The following is a 20,350-nucleotide window of genomic DNA, read 5'->3' as shown; positions in this document are numbered from 1 at the left end:
CAATGTTTGCTTTTAGGATTGTTTTTCGATTTGTTGATTTGTTGATTTCATTATATTCTTGTATGCTAGATGAAGGATGTTTTTGGTTTTATTTCTAAAAGTCATTTTCACAAAGATGATTGAATTTATTGATTCATTTTAGCTATTATCTTTGGACAATAGGATAAAAAATAAATGAAGTGAAGTGAAGTGAAGTGTTTTCGCGCCTTTGCTAAGAAAAAGCAAGCAAACCGTATTGGAATAAACTAAGTTTTAGCACACTTCAGGGAAAATTCAATTATTTTATTTGATACTCACACTGATGGTAGATATTTTTTTTTGTACTACTACAATAGAATCGAGTTAATTATAATACAACTGTATTGATGTTGTAGCAACCTATACTGGACAAAATTAGATAAGATAAAATAAAATAAAATAAAATAAAATAAAATAAGATAAAATTAGATAAAATTTAAGGAAATTTAAAGAAATCTAAAGAAACAATCAAACCAAAGACCAAAATAAAAAAAATAATATAAAAATAATATAAAAATAGAAAAGCAGTTTTTTATTTTTTTTTTATTTCATTTGATAATATAACTGTTTATCAGTGCTGAACTGATGTTGAAATTAAAAAATTCTTAAGAGCTTTCTTCGCTTGATGAATTTTGTTCCAAGTCAGCAACTCTTTTTTTGCTTTTGCTAAAGTCAGGCATCATAAAGGTTTTGACGTGGATGTATGAGTTTTCGTTTGTTGAAAGGTTAGTGTAGGCAATAAAGAAGGCAAGAAGAGCAGCGATAACACCTAGAACACCGCCAGCTCTTGCACAGGCTAATGAGTCAGTGAATTTTGAGGTACCATTGACAGTAAAGACGACGACAACCACCCATAATAAAGAGCAGAAATAGCAGCTGTCTTTAAGCGTGCAAAGAGCCATGAATAAGGTGTAGATGGCCCAGGAGATGTTGTAAAAGCCCATTGCATTGTTGAATTGTTGAACATCGTCACCATAAGCAGATCTAATACCAAAGGCATCAGTGTGAATAGCACCCCAGGACATCCAAAAGCCACCATAAGAAGCAAAGGCACAACAGCCAAAGGTGTCACCGACGATGAAGCAGAAGATACCAGCGACAAATTGGATGAAGCCACCATAAAAGAAAGCTAAACCGGCTACAATGTTTTCAGACTCAATACCCATAGCTCTTGCGTTACACAAGGAGAATAAGAAAGTGGTTAGAGCAAAAGAACATAGACCTAAAGGGCCTGGGTTGGCAAAGAGATGTTGAGGAGACTTTTTAATTGTGTTTGGTTGAGATTGATTAGCGGTTGAGTTTTTTTCGATATTGTCTAGTTTTGAGATTAAATTTTGGTATTGGTTTCCCATGGTAAGTGTTTTTGAGAGGCATAAAGTCTTTAAGAGTTCGTCTTTGTCGACTTTTGTTTTGCCAATGTAGACATAGTTGTCGTAATCATCGCGATCAGAATCGGATACTTCTTCTTGTTGAAGTTTGCTTGAAGAGCGTTTGTGAGCAGTGGACATTATTATATTTATTATTAATTATTGTGGTTATGGTTATGATTATGATTTGAAACTGAAATGAAGTTAAGGATATTAAAAAGGAATCAATGGAAGTTTAAATAGAAATTGAAGAGATTATTATTAAGAAGATGATATATAATATGATATAAGATAATGATAATATATAAGTAAAAGGTAAAAAGCAATTCAAACAAAATTATGGAAGATAATTGTATGATTTTATAGTAAATTTTTAATTGTTTATTAATATTTTGATTTAAAAAAAGAAAAAAAAGATAAATATAGAGTTCAAATAAAAGAATATATTAAGGATTACAATAAAATTGGAAAAAAATTGAGCAGAAAAATACCAAAAAACGAATAGAACATGAACAAAAAATGGACAGCTAAAAGAATGTTAAAAAAAGAGAAAAACATTTGTGCCACCAATAACTACTAAATGCATGGTTAAAAAGTGGTTTATTAGTGAGGTGGGTGGTCTATTTGTAAAAAAAAAGACAGCTCAAATAGAATTTTGGATAAAGTGTGCTTTGTTTAATGTTTTAGCATAATCATAAGATAAAAAACAGCCAATAAATTTCCAAGCTTTGGACTTTTGAATTGAAACGAAGCAAAAGGGAGATAAAAAAACAAAGTTGCAACAAATTGTTGATTGAGCAAAAAACCTTGTGGGAACTGTGTTTGTTATTTCAAATCACAATCATTGCAAAGAGGAAACAGACCCACATTGCAATGTTGCTATCCACTCTTTTCCATCAATTGCTGCGACCAAAGGCCTGGGCCGACGTTTCTCGGAGCTCCAAAGCACAAAAGCTCTCTAACAAAGGCAGTTGTGTGACGCTCCACCACAATGGAAGCACCGCAGGGCTGGCGCAGGGCTCGAAGTAGGGCTCCAGGCAGCACGACTGGAGGCTGCGCGAAACAGCAGGGAGGGCCGCGTCCACCACGGTGTGCAAACCCTGCTCAGAGCTGCGGTTGCTCCCCTCTGGTTCGCGCTTCCACGATCAGCCCCACCAAGGGTCTGTCTTAAACGGGACTGTGGGAGATACCATATATTCTCGCACTATTTTGATAATATTCTCATGCTGATGGACAAAAGGCGATGATTTGAGAGATTTTTCTAATGCGTTTTATCAAATGTTTGACAAATATTTGTCAAAAGCAGAAATTCAAACTTCGAAAATCAATGGAAAAATAGATAACCGTAATCTCACTAATTTTAACCAAGTTGGCAATCCAACAACTTTCTTTGATCTCGAATCTTGAGATAGCTCAATGTATCATTAAAACCTGAAACTGCCTCCAATTTTTGAACCACCTGAAAAGGACCACAATTTGTTTTTGTATGTACCGAAAATTGTCACTTTCTGCTTGTTATTTGCCCTTCTCTAACATGGCAATAGGGGATTCGCAGGTTATTGAAGACAGCGATATAATGTTTTTGCTTCTGATGAGGACTGCTAATAGTATATAATACAATGTTTCACATTTCGTGTTTCCTATCTTCTTTTGTCCAGGCGCGAACTTTCGGAAATTAGTCCTGTTCTCAGCTGAGCTGGCACTTGCACAAAACAAGTTTGAAATTTTTTTTTGTGAATTCAGTCTATTTTTGAGCATGCTAAGCTTCGCCATTTGATGTTGAGCCAAACCCACAAGTTCAGGTACATCTCGCAAAGAAAATAGAACTTATTATCCGGTAGATATTTTCTTAAAAGTGAATTCCAATCATCACTTACCGCTGCTTTATTCATATATCTCTCCTCTTTCCTAATTGGGTTGAGTCATAAGGGCCCTTCATCACGAAACTCCAGCACTGCCGCTTTCAGCAATTTCCAATGGGTGGCCCACCCATTTCAATCTTCCCATTCCGGCTGTTTTCTCTCGACGTGCATCCATTGTATCCATTGTATGGCTGAATCGCTCAACAATCGAACAATTGTTTATGCTTTCACCACCATAAACAACTGCTACAGATAATACTTCTATCATCCACTCTGCTAGATTAGTTTTGTCTCTTGATCGTTATTTAAAATTTATCGCCACTTTTAATTTTCTAAACTTTCTTGCTATAAATTTCGTTTATCCAAAAAATAATCCATTTTCTTTCTTCTTCGTAACCCATCCTTCACTCTATTTCTAAATTTCTTGGAATCTCTTGGAATTTTCACAAGGCTTTATCATTGTTTATCGTTTCCACTTTATTATTTTCATCTCAATTGTAAATAATCAATTATATTTTCATATTTTCATATTTTCATATTTTCATATTTTCATATTATTACAATTATTATAATTATTACATAATAATATTACTATACCACTCTACTATCATCTTATCATACTAGATACCAAAACCAACTCATATTTTGGGGCAGAATAGTCCCCACCAATACTAAATCAAAAATAACCCATCAATTCAACCACTTAGTATCTGATTCTCTGCACATCTCCTAATTCATTTCTTGAAACTTAATTCAACTATTTAAAAAATGAGTCAACAGGTATCTTGAGTCTTAAAAATTTTGAATATCCGGCTGTTTTTCTCTCTCTCTCTCTTGGTTACTTTTCTTTTTTTCAAAAAAACGTGAATAAAACACTTAACTTTCTTCCTTATAAGCCCATTTTTTTGCTTTTAATACTTCCAATCATCTTTATGGATAATTTAAAAATAATTCCAATCCTTTCAATATCAATATTTTCACTAAAAACGTTTCTTGCCCTTTTTTGATCACGAAAATTTTAGAAATCTGTAACTTTATAACTTTATAACTTTATAATTTGGTATTATCTTATCAAGCAAGAAATCGCTTGACAAAAAAATTCCTCTACCCTAAAAGTTGGCACAAAATCCTTTATGAATCAAAAATAATTGAAAAAAAAACAAAAAAACAAAAAAACAAAAAAACAAAAAAAGGAAAAACACAGTGTCGTCTAATTCACTCCAAGAAATCCCGAATTTTAAAAATTTAACCAAAACAGAAAAATTTCAAAAAAAAAAATTTCCGAAAAACTTATTCTTATGTGCCCAAAAACCATCATAAGCAGTCATACTTTTATCTTATGCCAACCAAAAGTCATTTCACAGTTTAAACTAAATCATTTTAGTTAAATAGGAAAGTGGGTGGTGAACCAACAAAAATAATTCAAGCAAAAAGTTATTTTTTCTTTTTTTTCTTCAACTCATGAATAGAAAACAAAATAGGTGATACAGTTTAGAAATGGCTCAAAATTGTACTTTTTATTTTGTGTGAATAATATAATTATTAGTAATTGACTTCTTTAGAAAAAAGAGAAAGGAAAATAAAATGAAATCAAATAAAATCAAATAAAATCAAATAAAATCAAATTTCCACAAGTTTTTGATAATAAAACTGTTTGAAAAATTGAAAAATATCTTTTAAAAGAGCTATTCATTTTGTTACTTTATTTTCAGATTGATTAGCTTAATAATTTTAGAATTTGTCCAATTTTTACCAAAAGCAAGATTAGTGGTGATAATATTTGAGATGATTAGATGCTGTTCTTTATTGCTAAAACTACTTAATAAGATTGAAATTGAGCAAATATTTTTTATTGGGATCTATTAGAAAAGAGTTTTTTTGTTCAAATATTCATTATTTCAATAATTAATGTAAAAAAAAGCAGCAAATAATTTATTAAAAAATATTTGTGATTAATGATTGATTAAAAATTGATTAAAAATTGATTAATGATTGATTGAAAATTGATTAAAAATTGATTAAAGATTTTTGTTCTGGATAAGGTGTGATTTGAAAAGAATAAAAAAGTTATTTAAACTCTTAGTCAATAAATGTGTCAATGAGATTTTCAAAAGGATTTAATGCCATTTCAAGGAAAAGCACCAGTAGACAGTTTCCTATAAAAATGATAGGTTCTTAAGTAGTGTGTGAAATAAATTAGATAATTAATTAGTGGAATTGAAAAAATAATTGAATAGAAAGTATGTTGAACAAGGAAATAGTTTCTTAATTGAGCAGAGCTCGGGAGATATATCTCCTTTTGTTTAGATGTCAATAGAATTAGGTTTTGCAAAACAATCAAGATACTGACTAAATTAGATGATGAGGAAAAATCAAGAACTCAGAGGATAAATAAATCGAGGTTGCAAAAAGTTTGACATGTTTAAGATATAAAGAGTGGTTTTTCCATGTTAATATTGTTATAATAAAGTTTAAAACCTCACTATTTCAACTGTGCTTTTTCCAGAATAATGATAGAGTTGTAGTTTTGAGGAACCAATTATTACGAATTTGTATGAAATAGCTGGAAATCTCGTGAACAGATATAAAGCTAGGTAATAAGTTTAACAATAAAAATACACTGATTAACAATTTGACTGATCGATGATCGTGAAAAGTAAAGATAGTCCAATTAGTCAGTAAAAGAAGCAAAGAAATATTTTTTTTTGTATAAACTTGAGCTTGAGTATATCTTGATATATTTAAATGAAGGAATTTATTTATATTGTTACCATCAACAGCCTTGTGGTTTCCAGAAGATTGCAGAATTTGTTATTGGTGATGGAATTTGAGAAGACCATCCAAAGGGGACTCTTGCTCAAAAAGGAAATTGCAAATTTCTTTTCCTTTTGTCGTTCATGAAGAAAAATTCTGATATTCTATTCTGATATTCTGGGAGTGCCCAGTTGTTCTTTTATTGCTCTGAAACGTTAAATTTCTTTCATCAGTGAGATGCAACCCAAATGATGCAAATCATCGATACCATTATCAGCGGATTCGGTGAGTGTGCTGATAATAGAAGCATCTTGGTCTCTGTCCTTGTTTAGCACTGTGCAACCTCAAAGGCCTTGCTGCTGTTCGAGCCACTGTTCAGCACCATCCGGCAACACTTTCACCAACCTTTGTGTCTGTGTTGAAGAAGCTCCAGAAGAAACGCCTGCAAAACCACAGTTGTGTGCTTGATTCCAATTCCGGTCTTATCACGTGATGATTTGTCTAGTAGTCATGCTTTTTTCGGACTACGATCTGCCGCTGCTTCGCAAGGTGGTTTTGGAGAAGCTGGTGCAGAAAAGCTCTAGTTCCAGCCGGCGGAGAAGAACGTGCTCTTTCGTACCTTTGCGCCCATTCCTCTACTCCAGCTTCAGCTCTCTCCTGCTCATTTTCCTTCAAAGTGGTTCGATCGACGCACAGTGCACGTGACCACCGTTGCCTATTTTTCGAGTTTTTATACGACCTCAAACGAGACGCTTCAAGTGATAACCTTCTTGGATCTCGATATATATTTCCTCTTCACTTCTCCATATTTCTAGATTTATATTTTTTCATATTTCTGCATTTCTTTTTATATTATAATTTGCCGGCTTTTAATTTGCCCTGGGATTCGAGGGCTTTCATTCATCACTCTTCCTTCTCTTGACGCTGTCACTTTCGTTTTTTTTCTCTCTACTGCTCTTCCATCATCTCAGCCATTATCATATCAATAATTTTTATTTTTTAATCTGCAAATTTCTCGACTTTAGCCCGTTTCACCTCAGCTTGTTTGGTTTAATAACACCACAAAAGAATAATAATTACATCAATAAACCAGTAAATAAATAAATAAATAAATAAAATGAAAGATATAACTCCTGTCGATTTTGAAGTTATTGTGATTGGCGCTGGTGTCGTTGGTTCAGCTTTAGCTACATCATTGGCAAGATCCGGTCGAAAAGTTTTGTTGATCGAAAGAGATTGGGCTGAGCCAGATAGAATCGTCGGTGAATTATTGCAACCTGCAGGCCTCAGAGCTTTGAAATCGTTGAAATTAATACAAGCTGTTAACAACATCGATGCAATTCATGTTGATGGCTACTTCATATCCTTCTACAACAGATTTGTCACATTAAAATATCCCTATAAATCAGAAGTCCCAGTTACTTCAGAAATCATAAGAAATAATACATCTCAGAATTTCGATAATTACAAATCCCTATTAACCGACAAAACTCTAGATTCTGTTTTCTTTTCAAATTGTGAAAGAGAAAAGGGTGTTGCTTTTCATCATGGAAAATTCATATCAAATTTAAGATCCTTTTGCAAATCAGAAAAAAATATAACTTGTTTACAATCCTGTGTAACTGAAATCCTAAAAAATGACTTTGGCGAAGTAATTGGCGTTAAAACTTCCGACAATAGAAAATATTTCTCTCATTTAACTTGTATATCTGATGGTATCTTTTCAAAATTTAGAAAAATCTTAGATCCAAACAATATTCCAACTGTTTCCTCTCACTTTGTGGCCTTGACCCTTGAAAATGCAAAATTACCAGCTCCAAATCATGGCCATGTTATATTGGGCAAACATGCTCCAATTCTAATCTACCAAATATCCCCAACATCAACAAGAATATTATGTGCCTATCGCTCTACAAAACTACCTTCTATCAATGATCCAGAGTTTCAATCCTACTTGAATGCTACTGTATTATCTTCCTTACCCAAAGAAACACAACCTTCTTTCAGACACGCTTTAAAAACCTCGAGAATAAGAATCATGCCAAATTCCTATCTACCTGCAAAGAGAAACGACGTCCCCGGTTGTTTATTAATCGGTGATGCTTTGAACATGAGACATCCTCTAACTGGCGGTGGTATGACTGTTGGCCTCAGCGATGTTGCTTTGATTTGCAAAATCCTCTCTCCTGAAAAAATTCCTTCCTTTGAAGATAAATCAATTGTTTTGGATTCAATCCAAGATTTCCATTACCAAAGAAAATCTCTTGATTCTGTAATCAATGTCTTGTCTATAGCATTGTATGCTTTATTTCAAGCTGATTCAAAATATTTACAAATTTTGCAAAATGGTTGTTTTAATTATTTTCTTTGTGGTAATGAATGTGTTGAAATACCTATGGGCTTATTATCAGGTTTGCTTCCAAAACCCTTTTTATTATTCAAACACTTTTTTTCTGTTGCCATTTATTCTGTCATTTGCAATTTTAAACAAAGAGGTTTATTTGGTTTTCCCATCGCTTTATTCGAAGCTATTTTAACTTTTTATACTGCAATTGTAGTATTTGTCCCTTATTTATGGGTTGAATTGGTCTCATAATTTTTTTCACAATCCTTTAATTTAACATTATTTTACACATATTCTTTTATCTAACTCCTTACTATTCTATACTCTGCTGAATAAATCTCTTTTATTTTTTTATTTTTTTATTTTAAGTTTATATTTGTATTTTTTGAAATTGTTAAAAAGAGAAATGAGCAAAGGAAAATAAGCAAAGGGAATATATGTATAACAATAAAATAAAGCAAATTGAAATGGTTGAAATGGTTAAAATGCAAAATTCATAAAAGAAAAAAAGTAAAAAGAAAAAAAAAATCAAAAAAGGAAAAAAAAATCAAAGAATTAAAATTATTCTCATCCAATTAATCCATCGTTTTCCAAAACAGGAACACACAAAACATCTGAAGAAGATCTGAGATTATAAATAATGCGATTATCAACGATGTAAACATTTCTATTACAAAGTTCTTTCGTATCTTTCAGATTGAGCCTTGAAGTCATACCTAAAATGAGTTGATATAATTGAGATTTTGGAATTTTATGTTTGCAAAGGAACAAGTGGGGTTTAAAATAGTGTTTTGAAAAACAACTTAACCATGAATAGCCTCCTAAATCTTCATGAATCAAATCTAATTCATAATTGTTAAACTTTTGATAGTTATTTTTAATGTGTTCAGTGAATAGAGAAATATAATTGAGAATTGATTTATAATTTTTGTAAAAAAGAGGATTAATTTGAATATTTTGAGAAATGTTATAGTATACTTTCAAATCGAACCAACAATCCATTGAGTTAATTGGAATAAGGTCTTGATTTTTTTCGTGAGTTATAATTGGTTTTGATAGATTAAATATTGATTGATAATTGTCGCAAATTACTTTATACACATTAGTTTTAAGATCTAATTTTTTTCTTAAAGTAAAATAAGATAACATTTTAAAAGGTTCAATATTGCTAGCAGATTTATAAAGAGAAAAACAGTCTGCTTTTGGTTTTGATTGAAATATTCTGGGATCAATTAACATAGTGGTATCAATTTTGTTTAAAATATTTGATTGGATTATTGGAAAGGAATTTTTAATCACGTCATTAAAAGATTTCAAGCCATTCACTGAATAATTGATTGTAATTTTATTTTTAATTTTGTTTAAATCAACGGGTGTGGCAATGAGAAAGTCAAAAACCGGATTATTATTTTCAGCAAGTTTAGAAGCGTAATTTTTGATACTTTCCTTCTGATCAATACTATTTTTATTATGATCGTTGATATCTTCATCTTTATCATCATTAACGAGTTGAATACAATTGGGATAATTTTGTGGGGAATCAAAATCAATCTTTTGAAAAGTTAAATTAATAGTAACATTAATGATGTATTTTTTATTCTGACTATTATTATTATTATTATTATTTGGATTAAAATTGTCCAAATTAAACTTGAACGTGGTTTTATCGTCTTCTTCAGTCATTGTCATACATTCAGTAAAGATTTCTTGAATAACGTTGGTGATAAGTCTATAAGAATGATAACGAGCAAATTTTTTAGATTTGTATAATTCAGTAATGATTAAGGGAGTAATGAAATCGCCATAATTGTAATCTAGATAGTAAAATCCAGACATTGTTGAATAATAAGATAAAGTTGATAAGATGTAATCGCCATTATAATTACAAAATTTTGAATGAAAATTTAAAAGTGAGTCGCATCGAGTCATCATTTTGTGAAAACCAATGGTTTTATTGGATGGAAGAGCCAAATTTTTTAATTTTTTTTCAAGATAAATAGATCTTTGATCGGAATTTATATTATAATTTGTGTCCAATTTGATTTTTTGAATTAAAGATTGATTATCTATGTCAATTAAGATGGGTTTATCGTCAAGAGCGTTCCACATTTTCTTTTCAAAAGAAGTAAAGCCTTTATATAAATCATATTTTCCAACGTTTTTAAAACACTCCTCATCGGTTTCAGGCCTAAATATTTGGAAATTGGATAATACAGAAAGGGATGAAGTTGTCTCGGAAACATAATCACGCATTGAAGAGGAAAGTAAAGAAAAAGCTTGAGATTTGGCAGCATTCAAACCAATTGATTTAAGTGCTTCTAGAAATGCTTTTTTGATATCAAAATATTTCATAGCATGGTACAAGACACAGTCAAACACCAACAACAGCAAATACCTGAGAAAATAATGAGAGGCGGGCTTGTGAAGATCAAAAGGAAGTGTTTGATCAATTAGACATGCTAACATCAATACCACTGCAATGAGGTCCCAGTCCATTGCTATTGAGCTGATCTTAGGACGTTGATGATTGAAATAATTGAAATAATTGAAATAATGGAAATAATTGAGATGGTTGAGATTATAATCGAAAATTAAGCGCCGACAAATATTGTCTTCAATATTCAATATATCACGTGCATATAGCGTGATTTGAGCTTTTTAGAGCTTTTGTCGCTTAGAGACAAGAAAGACACAGTTGGAGCAGCAAAAGAGGAAGAGAAAGAAGAAAAAAAGAGGGAAAAGCAGCAATGTTTTCGTTAATCAGCTCGTCCAGCTTGTATGTTCCTGTTGAGGTGCTGTCTTGCATCAAGGGGTTTTTTGTGGCCAGCAGAAAGTTGTCACTTTTGTCCAATTTGACGCCCTCTAAAAACTCCACTCGAAAGTTTAAGAGAGTGGGTAGAGGTCCTGGTTCAGGAAGAGGTAAGACTTCCACCAGAGGTCAAAAGGGTCAAAAGGCCAGAGGTTCTGTTCAGCCATGGTTTGAAGGTGGTCAGACTCCCATAACAAGATTATTTCGAAAAATCGGTTTCAAGACCAATAAACTAAAGCTCGATGAGTTGAATCTTGAAAGAATTCAGCATTTCTATTTAGATGGAAGATTGAGCCCCTTCCTTGAAAATAATAAAGTTTTGGATATGAGAGGAATGAAACAAATTGGCTTGATCACATCCTCTATTCGGGCTGGCATCAAAATCATCGGTCGAGGCAAAGAAGAGTTTTCAGTTCCTAACTTGAGAATAGAAGCCAACAGAGCTTCAAAAGACGCAGTTGCAGCTATTGAAAAATGCGGTGGAGATTTTACTGCAAGATATTTCACACCTTCATATTTGAGATCTCATTTAAATCCCAACAAATATTTAGAAAAATACGGTCGATTGCCTTTACCACCAAGACCAACAAAACAAAAGGATATAGACTACTATAGTGATATGGAAAACAGAGGCTATTTAATCAAAGAAAACGATCCTTATTTGAAACTCGTCAGAGGTGCTGCAAGCACTTCAAGATCTACAGCCTCTACAAAGAAAACTGCTTTGGAAAGTCAAGCTAAAGAGATTAAAGCTCAATCAAAGCCAATTGCTGCTCATAAATCAAACCTAATAAACTTACAACAGTATCTTCGCATGCAATGATATTTAAATATTATCTATAAATTATTTAGCCATGTTTATCATGTTTATTATTTTTCATTGTATATATCTCATAACTATATTCAGAATAAATACCACAAATATTCTTGCTGAATATACTCATTAAAAGCCCGTTTTTCTCTGTGATCGGTTTGTAAAATCTCAGTTGAATTTCAATTTTCATTCGTCAGATAAATTTTCTACTCTCGCTCTCATGCAGTGGTGTTTATTCTTTTATTTCAATATCGATTCTTTTTTATTACTTTGGTTATTATTATCAATATTATTGTTGTTTTCGTGATAATGAATATCTTATTTAGAAGAAATGTACTTGGAAACACTCGCACATTTGCACTATCTTCCAAAAATATCGTTAAACAAACCGCAACACCAAACCATCTCCACAATATAAATAACTCGAAATATCCCTATAATAATCGTTTTCAACTGATAAATAAGAGAGATTTTACTCTGATAACATCTTTTGCCGAAGTTCTCCCAGTATTAACTCAATCGTTTAATAACTTGCATGCATATAGTGGTTTACCCTGGTGGCTTTTTATACCTGCTTCAACTTTTGTCTTAAGAACCTTTATCACTTTGCCATTTAGTATTTCAAATAGAATTCGACTTAGAAAACAAAATGAATTAAAACCCGTTATAAATTCAATGGTTCCTGTTTTCAAATACAAATTGATCACTGAAATGCTACTGAGAAGAAAAAAAAGTGAAAAAAATTTAATTCCTCAAACTTCTCTGGATTTAGTGTCCTATGAACAAATTCTTTTATTAGCTTTGACCGAAAAAAGAAAAAGATCCAAATTCTTATTTAAAAAATACAAATGTCAAAATTGGAAAAATCTAATATTACCAACTATTCAAATCCCACTATGGATAACTCTTTCCCTTATTATTCGTGAGCTTTCGGGCTGGAAAAATATCTTGTCTAGATCAACTGATCTTGTCTCAATTGAACCAACTTTAATCAATGAGGGTGGGTTTTTATGGATATCTGACTATTCATTATCTGATCCTTATTGTGTATTTCCAATTATTCTAGGCTTAATTTCGGTCACGAATATTGAATGGCTATCAAGATATGTTTTCAATAATGGTTCTGGTCAAAACTCAATTCTGGGTGTTAGAAACAGTCTTTCAAATAGAAGGTTGACAGTTTTTGATAGTATTACAAACATATCAAGACTTTCGGTTGTATTCATGATTGGTATTTCTTTCAATGCTCCAGTTCTGATTGTCTTGTATTGGATATGTTCTAACATTTATTCATTGGTACAAAATATATTTTTAGAATATTTTTTACCAATTAGATATCAGCCTTACAATCGTAATTGGACCTCGAATAACTTTAAAGTTAATGATAATGAATTGAATAAGCTTCAAGAAATGATAAATGATTCAAAAATATTACCCTTGGTGAATAAAGAAAAATTGGATATCGATTCTCAATTGGAAAAATTTAGCATTGAACAAAAACAAAATGGCAAAGAATTGGCTGATCTCACAAAGAATTGAACAAAAGTTTGTAAATATAAAAAACAAAAACCAACAAAAAAAACAAAAAAAACATGAATCTATAATACAAAGAATACTGTTATTTTGAGTGTTGTAAATAGTAAAGAATATAGAGCATTTTATAATTTGTTTGAATACAAGTGCCAGTTAATAAAAAGACCATAGGTTTGGATCATGCTTTTCTCTGCATATTAACTTGGGATCCACTCAAAAGGGAACTAATCAGCTGATATTACAGTTTTCACTGAATTTTCAAATCATATCTGAAGAGATTCTTTAACATCCAGTCTGTGGTGGAAATAGACAGGGAATTATTGAAAGTAGCATCCAAGATGATTTATTTGAAGACGATGTTAAAGGTGATAGACAATTCAGGAGCACAGCTTGCTGAATGTATTAAAGTCATGAGAAAATCGCCCATGAACTGTGGTAGACTAGGCGACCGAATTGTTGTTGTCATTCAAAAAGCCAAACCAATATCCTCACAAATTACTGGTATATCTGGTGCTAATCGAGTAAAACGAGGTGATATTGTTCATGCAGTAATTGTTAGACAAAGACAAAATTATCAAAGAAAGGATGGAAGTGTTGTAAAATTTGATGACAATGCCTGTGTTTTAATAAACAAGAATAACAATGATCCAATTGGAACCCGAATCGGTAGCTGTATTGCCAAAGAGGTAAGAATGAAGAATTATAATAAAATTGCTGCATTAGCTCCAAAGGTTTTGTGAAATATTTGGCGTTTCTTGATTTATTTCCATTCTTGTATATATTTATATAGTAAACCGATAATAGGTATTTTCTACTGTAAAACGCTATAAACTTAATATAAGTTATGTAAAATTTCTATATTCAAACATATATCAAGACATATTTACAAAGAAACAAGGGGAAAAACCAAAAATGAAATGGATAATGTGAAATGATATGATATCCAGACTGGATATCATTTTCAAATCAATAAACAGGTCTTTTAGATGGATGTTGTATGGTTATTAACTGATCTTGGGGAACTTTTGTAGCCTTAGTTGTTTCAACAAATTCTTTGAAAATAGTTGCAGGATTTTTGTTTTTGCAGTCAATAACTTTATCGTCGCCTTTTTTAAATTTAATAGTTAATTCACATGGCACTTTTGAATAATATTTCTCCAATTTTTCACCCTTTTTGGTGCCAATCTTAACTCTTGTAACATTTATTGGTAGGGTAGGATTGTAGAATTGTAAAGTTGGTAAATAGTTGTGCCAAAACTTCCTCAAGGACATATGACCACCAATATTATCCTTTTTAAATAACAAACTTATTGAATTAATTCGACTTGCATCGATTTTGTAGGCAGATGGACCATTTGAGATAGAATTAAGTCTATTAAGTTGTTTAGTTAACCTTGATAAACCAAAAGTGTTTTTTATAATCTGATTTGTGTGTCTTCTTCCGGGCATTTTGGAAATAATTTGTATCTGGCAAATCTTTCTAATAAATATATATAAATACCTATATATATGTTATATAAATTTATTATCAACTTATTGAGATCATTGGATTTAGATAGTTTTCAATAATTTTCAATAAGTCAAAACTTAACACGTGATGTGAAGTAGTGAAGTATATTTTTTTGATTGGAGTTGATACAATTTGATTATATTGTTGGTTGATTGTAGTGTGCAGAATAGATATAGACATGTATATAATTCAATGCAGAATATTTGTTGTTGTTATTGAAATAAACACAGAAATTTAGTTTAAAATAAGAATTAAAAGTAGAAATAAATTTGGAAATAATTTGGAAATAATTTGGAAATAAAGTTGGAAATAAATTTGGAAATGAAAATAAAAATAAAATCGAAAATCGATGATTAAAATAAGTGTAAATAAAAAGGAAACCAAATAGAGAATTAATACCAGTAAATAATAAATGGTTTTATAGAATAAATAAAAATATAACAGCAGGTCTAGTAATATAGAATGATTAATCACAAACAAACAAAAACTAACTCAATAAAAAATTGGATAAAAGGATAATCACTCTTCATCAACATCTAACCAGTCTCTTTTATTTTGAGAAGATGCAGTGGAGAAAATTCTAATAGGTTTTTGTAATTTATCAGCAGCTGCATACCAACCACCATTTTCACTTGGATAAGGTTGGGCAGTTGCATAATTATAAAAAGAGTTTCTTGAGTAAGACCAATCTGGCGTTATGGTTGAATAAACCAAAGGAGATGGGTAAATTGTTGAAAAATAAGAAACAGCACTAGTTGGAAATTTTCTTGACCAGGTTGAAGCAGTGACAACAGAACCAGGTTGAGTTTGCATAGGGGCGAATCTGTAACTACCAGTTTGTAGAAGATATGGCACTGTCAATGAAGCAGTGGCATTCATTGTCGTTAGAGGGTCATCAGTGAATGATGATGAAAGTGATGATGAAAGTGATGATGATGACGATGATGTGGTTTTAGTTCCTTTGACACTGGATAACGTTGAACTCAGAGGACTAGGTGCAGTATCATCGACAGAGCCACTGGATTCAGTAGTACCATTCATACCAGTTAGTGTAAATCGATTCGAATAATGGACTGTATAACCATTATCATCAGCTAAGATACCATAGACTTGAATAAAATAAGCTCCATCAGTTCCAACCGTACTTGGAATATTAGCAGTATAAGAGGTTCCAGAAACAGTGATGTAATAATCTAATACAGACAAAGCAACCACATCATCGTTTGGACCAGTGCATAGAGAGAAGGTGTAATACTCAAATTCTGATAGATATGGAGATTCACCAGATTCCTCCCAAGTAACTTTAACTTGAGTATAACCATCTTCATCCACCTCATAAGACTGTGCAGCAGTTGGTGTTAGAATATCAATATCACCAAAGCAATGTATTGCAGAAAATATGATCAAACATTGCAAGAAAATAGAATAGTATGTTATCCTGTTCATTTTTGTTTTTTGTCTCCTTTATTTGTCTCTTTTTAAGAGTCTTTTGATGACATGAAATTAGTGAAGTGGTTCAATTAACAAACAATTAATGGTATCCGAAATAAAAACAAAAAAAAGGGGAAAGTAGACTTATCTTTCGAAACACAATGAAAGAAAAACAGACAAGCTTTTAGCAAAAACCAGTAGTAAAATTCAATTTAGTAAGAGGAATATTTTTCGAATTAACTTCAATTATTCACTTTTTGGAGTCAGACGAAGAAATTGAGACCAAAAGCCAAACCAAGATGGAAGAAGTACCATATACGTGTGAGTGTATGAAAATGCATGTGCCGCGTACGTCTGTCTTGTTTGAAAAAAGCCTGTTGGTTTTCGAGCACAGTGGTTGATAGAGAACCAGCAGATTTGTGACAAGATGAAGTTGCTTGAGCACCAAAATCACAACCAACATTATCACAGGAAGAGGGTTTGTTGCTTTTCAGCTTTTTTTGAGTGCTTCCAGCATCCACTGGCTGGGTGCAAAAGGCCTGGCTTTTCGTGCTGAGAGTGTCAAGATGCACGTGCTGCTGGTTTTTCCAACTTTATGACTTCAAAACTATTACAAAGTGGGAAGGTAATACCATGGTCCAAACTAGGCAGGTATTTGCGAAATATAACGTGACCAAAGGGCCGGGCAACCCTTGAAAATAACTACTTTCTATTGTTAAGGAGATTGTATAGAAATAAGACAAAAAAGTCCCAACTTGATTTTAAACAATCAAACATCAAAACAGACACAATTTTAAATGCCATATCAATCATGGATAAGTTTCCTTTCATTCAAATCAAAGATGTTAAGCTTATTATAAAGGCTATTAATAGTTTGAGCAAATCTATTTCCATATTAGTAAATAGCTGCATAGATAAAGATGATTATAGGAAACAGTTGAGAGCACTATCTAATCTCCAAGCCGATTCTGTCAAAAATGGAACCTATTTTGAAACTGAAAAACAAGACTTATTAAAATTATTGAGTACTCCTCAAATGAAACTCGCTTGTCAGTTGGCAAGTCATTATAAAGAGAGCAAATTGGTTATTTTCAAGCAGATTATCGAGTATCCTTTAAATATAGCAAAAGATGATTTAGCCGATTTGGATAGATACTATTCCAATGATATTCCAAACACAGATTATAATAAAAATGAGCGTAATACTGTGCTCAATCCCATGAATATTATTTTCGAAAATCCTTTAAAATCAATGCTCCCTTTAAATTTTGAAAATCTTCCAAACAATACTTTTTTTAATCCAGATTTAGTTTTACCTTTAATATTTCAAAGCAAGTTTAATCATTTGAAAAAATTCGCCAGTCTCGAATATAACAAATCAGTTGAAAACAATTTTCGCTTAATCAATTTGGGTAAATCTTTTTACAAATACTCTTTATTTTATTTTTTGAATCACAAAATCAACGATTTAAGTATTGAAAAGATATTTTCCATATATTTTTCAATGTTTGATGTAAGGTTTATTTCAAATTTTTTTTTTTATTTTCAAATAGATAAAAAATTAATTTCTTATTTGTCAACACAAAATTTAACTGATATCACAATTAAAAATGTAGAAGAAATTTTATCCTCAAATTTCTTAAGCTACTTTGATATTTTAAATTTATTTTCCAATTTTTTTTTCTCATCTCTTGGTGCATCCATTTATCTAGAAAACAATTTCAATTTTGCTTATGAAATAGTTCAAACTTTATTTATTATCTATCGTGACAGCTTTAAGAATAATTTTGAGCAGGATCCTAAAAACAGTTTTAAAAACAATTTGAGATTTGAGTTTAATGATGAATTTTTAATTGATGATAATAATCGAAAACACTTTTCATTTGAGAATTTAGAAAATAATGAAATTTATAATGAAGTTCCAAATCTTAAAATAGAGCTGAGTAAATATGATCAATTTAAAAAAACTTTTAATCACCCTGATGCTTATGATATTTTTGAACTTCGAAAATCAATAAAATCGATAGATAACTGTGCCTTTTTATTTCAACAACAAAGTGGATCTTTTTATAAAGTTCGCTTAACTCCTTTGGGCTATTTTGTTTCAGTTGGATATGGGACATCGATAGAAGAAGCTGAATACTATTGTACTAAAAATTGTTTAAAAAATCTCAAAAAATTGGAACAAATTATTGAAAATAGTCACCAAAATACATTATATACGAATCAAATTATCAAGTTGATTTGTTCGCTTAAAGAAAAATATAATATTTTGGATAATTTTGACACAAATGATATTGAAATGGAAAATAAAACTGAAAAGGATAAAGCAAGTGGCTATAATAGCGATTATAATGCAGGCCAAGAGGAATTTAAAAAGGAAACTCATCATGATCAATCATCAAATTCACCAGAACAAAATTATCAACAAACATTTTCAAGTGCTAGTTCTAGTTCGAATTTAAATCCAGGTTTTAATTCAAATGCAAACATATTAAATATTGATTGGGATGCTAAGAATAAATTGTATGGAAAACTAGGTAAAGTCAAACTCATCCCAATTTATCGATTTGATTTAGTTTCTGGACGCAGTCGTGCAAGAATTTATGTTCGAAATAATTTGTTAGGAGAAGGAGTTGGGCAAAACAAAAAACATTCTGCTCAAATAGCTGCGATGAATGCATTAAAAAATACTGATATTTTAAATAATTTGAGAAACGAGGACTTGGATTAATTTTCGATAAATAAATTATTGAAAAACATTACAATAAAATAAGACTTGGAAACTTTCGAGTAGCAAGATTTTAGAACTGAATTGGATTGAGTGAATGGGAAAGCTTTTATTGAGTTAAATTTGGTTATCTAAATGGTCTAAATGGTAAATGATAAAAAAAAATAATAAAAAATAATAAAAAAAGAAAAGCAAATTGGGTTTGAATCTTTTAATAAAAGATGAGATGTTATCAATGTTTGTTCATGAATGTTTGTTCATGAATGTTTTTTTAGAGAGCATTTTGATTGACTCATGTGACTGTTCATTGAGTTGATGGTTAATGGTTATTGATTGATGTATTATATGTGTTTGAAGATTTTCCATCAGCTCGGAGTTCGGAAAATATGTGTAAATTAGTAAATTAGTAAATTAGTAAATTTTTAATATAGTGTATCTCTATATAGATGAGATTTAAAGAAAATATTTCTTTGATTTTGTATTTTAACATAATTCAACTGATATTTCAGTAGATGTTCATTAAATTTTCAGCGGTTTATCAGTGGTTATTCAAAATCGATTCGACATCAAGTGCTTTTGGGAAGCATGTTCCATAGCGATGGACTTTATAAGATCGAAGTCAGCAGAAGCACTTGTTTGAAGATCAGCACAGAAAGAGCTGGTCTAAACTAGGCTGGACAGGCCAGGACTGGCTCGTTGTGATTTTCATCTGTAATCTCCAGCTGACTGAATGATTCGCAAGAGATTCTGAAGGAACTGTAAAAGATTATGATCAAACCGCAAACTGTGACAAACCTCGCACCGCTAAAGAAATACCTGATGGATGCCTGATAGATGCCCCACAGAGAGAATAGTCCCTTAGGGCTGTTGCTGCCACCAGCCACAGCGGACTGCTGAGAAAAACAGGCACTTCCGTAGCTTTGCATCGTCCCGCGACCGGCTATCAGAACCGCAGATGCTGCAGAAACCGCTGCAGAGGCTGTTTTTCTGGAGAAGTGAAGCCGGCACTCAACAGTGGTCTGGTCTGTTTCAGATATTATCTGCTTTTCCTGCCGCCATCGCAGTAGCTTTTGCTACAGCTGCTGCTGCAACTGCCACTGCCGTCAGGCGGGGATTGTAATGTATGGACTTCTCGCCTCTTTACTATCCGGAGCGATATTTGGACACCAGCCGATGA

At 31.6% G+C, this 20,350-nt stretch overlaps 10 protein-coding genes across 10 annotated transcripts; 5 read left to right on the top strand and 5 right to left on the bottom strand.

Annotated features, from left to right (window-relative positions):
• Positions 1-412: 412 nt before the first annotated feature.
• On the bottom strand, positions 413-1,730 carry ASCRUDRAFT_74109 (acetate uptake transporter family protein). The gene has a single exon (XM_020192562.1). It carries the CDS (start codon positions 1,524-1,526, stop codon positions 624-626), a length of 903 nt encoding a protein of 300 aa, XP_020050804.1. The 5' UTR covers positions 1,527-1,730; the 3' UTR covers positions 413-623.
• Positions 1,731-2,728: 998 nt separating this feature from the next.
• ASCRUDRAFT_105719 (uncharacterized protein) lies at positions 2,729-3,241 on the bottom strand. Its single transcript, XM_020188624.1, has one exon. The coding sequence runs from the start codon at positions 3,156-3,158 to the stop codon at positions 2,901-2,903; it is 258 nt and encodes an 85-aa protein (XP_020050803.1). The 5' UTR covers positions 3,159-3,241; the 3' UTR covers positions 2,729-2,900.
• A 3,559-nt stretch (positions 3,242-6,800) lies between these two features.
• On the top strand, positions 6,801-8,830 carry ERG1 (squalene monooxygenase). The gene has a single exon (XM_020192561.1). It carries the CDS (start codon positions 7,119-7,121, stop codon positions 8,595-8,597), a length of 1,479 nt encoding a protein of 492 aa, XP_020050802.1. The 5' UTR covers positions 6,801-7,118; the 3' UTR covers positions 8,598-8,830.
• Positions 8,831-8,883: 53 nt separating this feature from the next.
• ASCRUDRAFT_74106 (uncharacterized protein) lies at positions 8,884-10,883 on the bottom strand. Its single transcript, XM_020192560.1, has one exon. The coding sequence runs from the start codon at positions 10,839-10,841 to the stop codon at positions 8,913-8,915; it is 1,929 nt and encodes a 642-aa protein (XP_020050801.1). The 5' UTR covers positions 10,842-10,883; the 3' UTR covers positions 8,884-8,912.
• MRPL10 (mitochondrial 54S ribosomal protein uL15m) lies at positions 10,825-11,977 on the top strand (the record flags this gene model as incomplete). Its single annotated transcript, XM_020191321.1, has 2 exons — positions 10,825-10,829; positions 11,119-11,977. 2 exons carry the CDS (start codon positions 10,825-10,827, stop codon positions 11,975-11,977), a joined length of 864 nt encoding a protein of 287 aa, XP_020050800.1.
• Positions 11,965-13,564, top strand: COX18 (membrane insertase COX18). Its single transcript, XM_020192559.1, has one exon. The coding sequence runs from the start codon at positions 12,278-12,280 to the stop codon at positions 13,505-13,507; it is 1,230 nt and encodes a 409-aa protein (XP_020050799.1). The 5' UTR covers positions 11,965-12,277; the 3' UTR covers positions 13,508-13,564.
• A 231-nt stretch (positions 13,565-13,795) lies between these two features.
• On the top strand, positions 13,796-14,603 carry MRPL38 (mitochondrial 54S ribosomal protein uL14m). Its single transcript, XM_020192558.1, has one exon. The coding sequence runs from the start codon at positions 13,840-13,842 to the stop codon at positions 14,239-14,241; it is 402 nt and encodes a 133-aa protein (XP_020050798.1). The 5' UTR covers positions 13,796-13,839; the 3' UTR covers positions 14,242-14,603.
• On the bottom strand, positions 14,134-15,043 carry MRP49 (mitochondrial 54S ribosomal protein mL61). Its single transcript, XM_020192557.1, has one exon. It carries the CDS (start codon positions 14,948-14,950, stop codon positions 14,468-14,470), a length of 483 nt encoding a protein of 160 aa, XP_020050797.1. The 5' UTR covers positions 14,951-15,043; the 3' UTR covers positions 14,134-14,467.
• Positions 15,044-15,137: 94 nt separating this feature from the next.
• On the bottom strand, positions 15,138-16,908 carry ASCRUDRAFT_74100 (cell wall synthesis KRE9KNH1). The gene has a single exon (XM_020192556.1). The coding sequence runs from the start codon at positions 16,455-16,457 to the stop codon at positions 15,531-15,533; it is 927 nt and encodes a 308-aa protein (XP_020050796.1). The 5' UTR covers positions 16,458-16,908; the 3' UTR covers positions 15,138-15,530.
• A 303-nt stretch (positions 16,909-17,211) lies between these two features.
• ASCRUDRAFT_74099 (uncharacterized protein) lies at positions 17,212-19,671 on the top strand. Its single transcript, XM_020192555.1, has one exon. It carries the CDS (start codon positions 17,254-17,256, stop codon positions 19,174-19,176), a length of 1,923 nt encoding a protein of 640 aa, XP_020050795.1. The 5' UTR covers positions 17,212-17,253; the 3' UTR covers positions 19,177-19,671.
• The last annotated feature ends 679 nt before the right edge of the window (positions 19,672-20,350 follow it).

Source organism: Ascoidea rubescens (assembly GCF_001661345.1).
Source record: "Ascoidea rubescens DSM 1968 unplaced genomic scaffold ASCRUscaffold_1, whole genome shotgun sequence".
Taxonomy (NCBI): Eukaryota; Fungi; Ascomycota; class Saccharomycetes; order Ascoideales; family Ascoideaceae; genus Ascoidea; species Ascoidea rubescens.
This window is presented reverse-complemented; position numbering and strand designations above follow the sequence as displayed.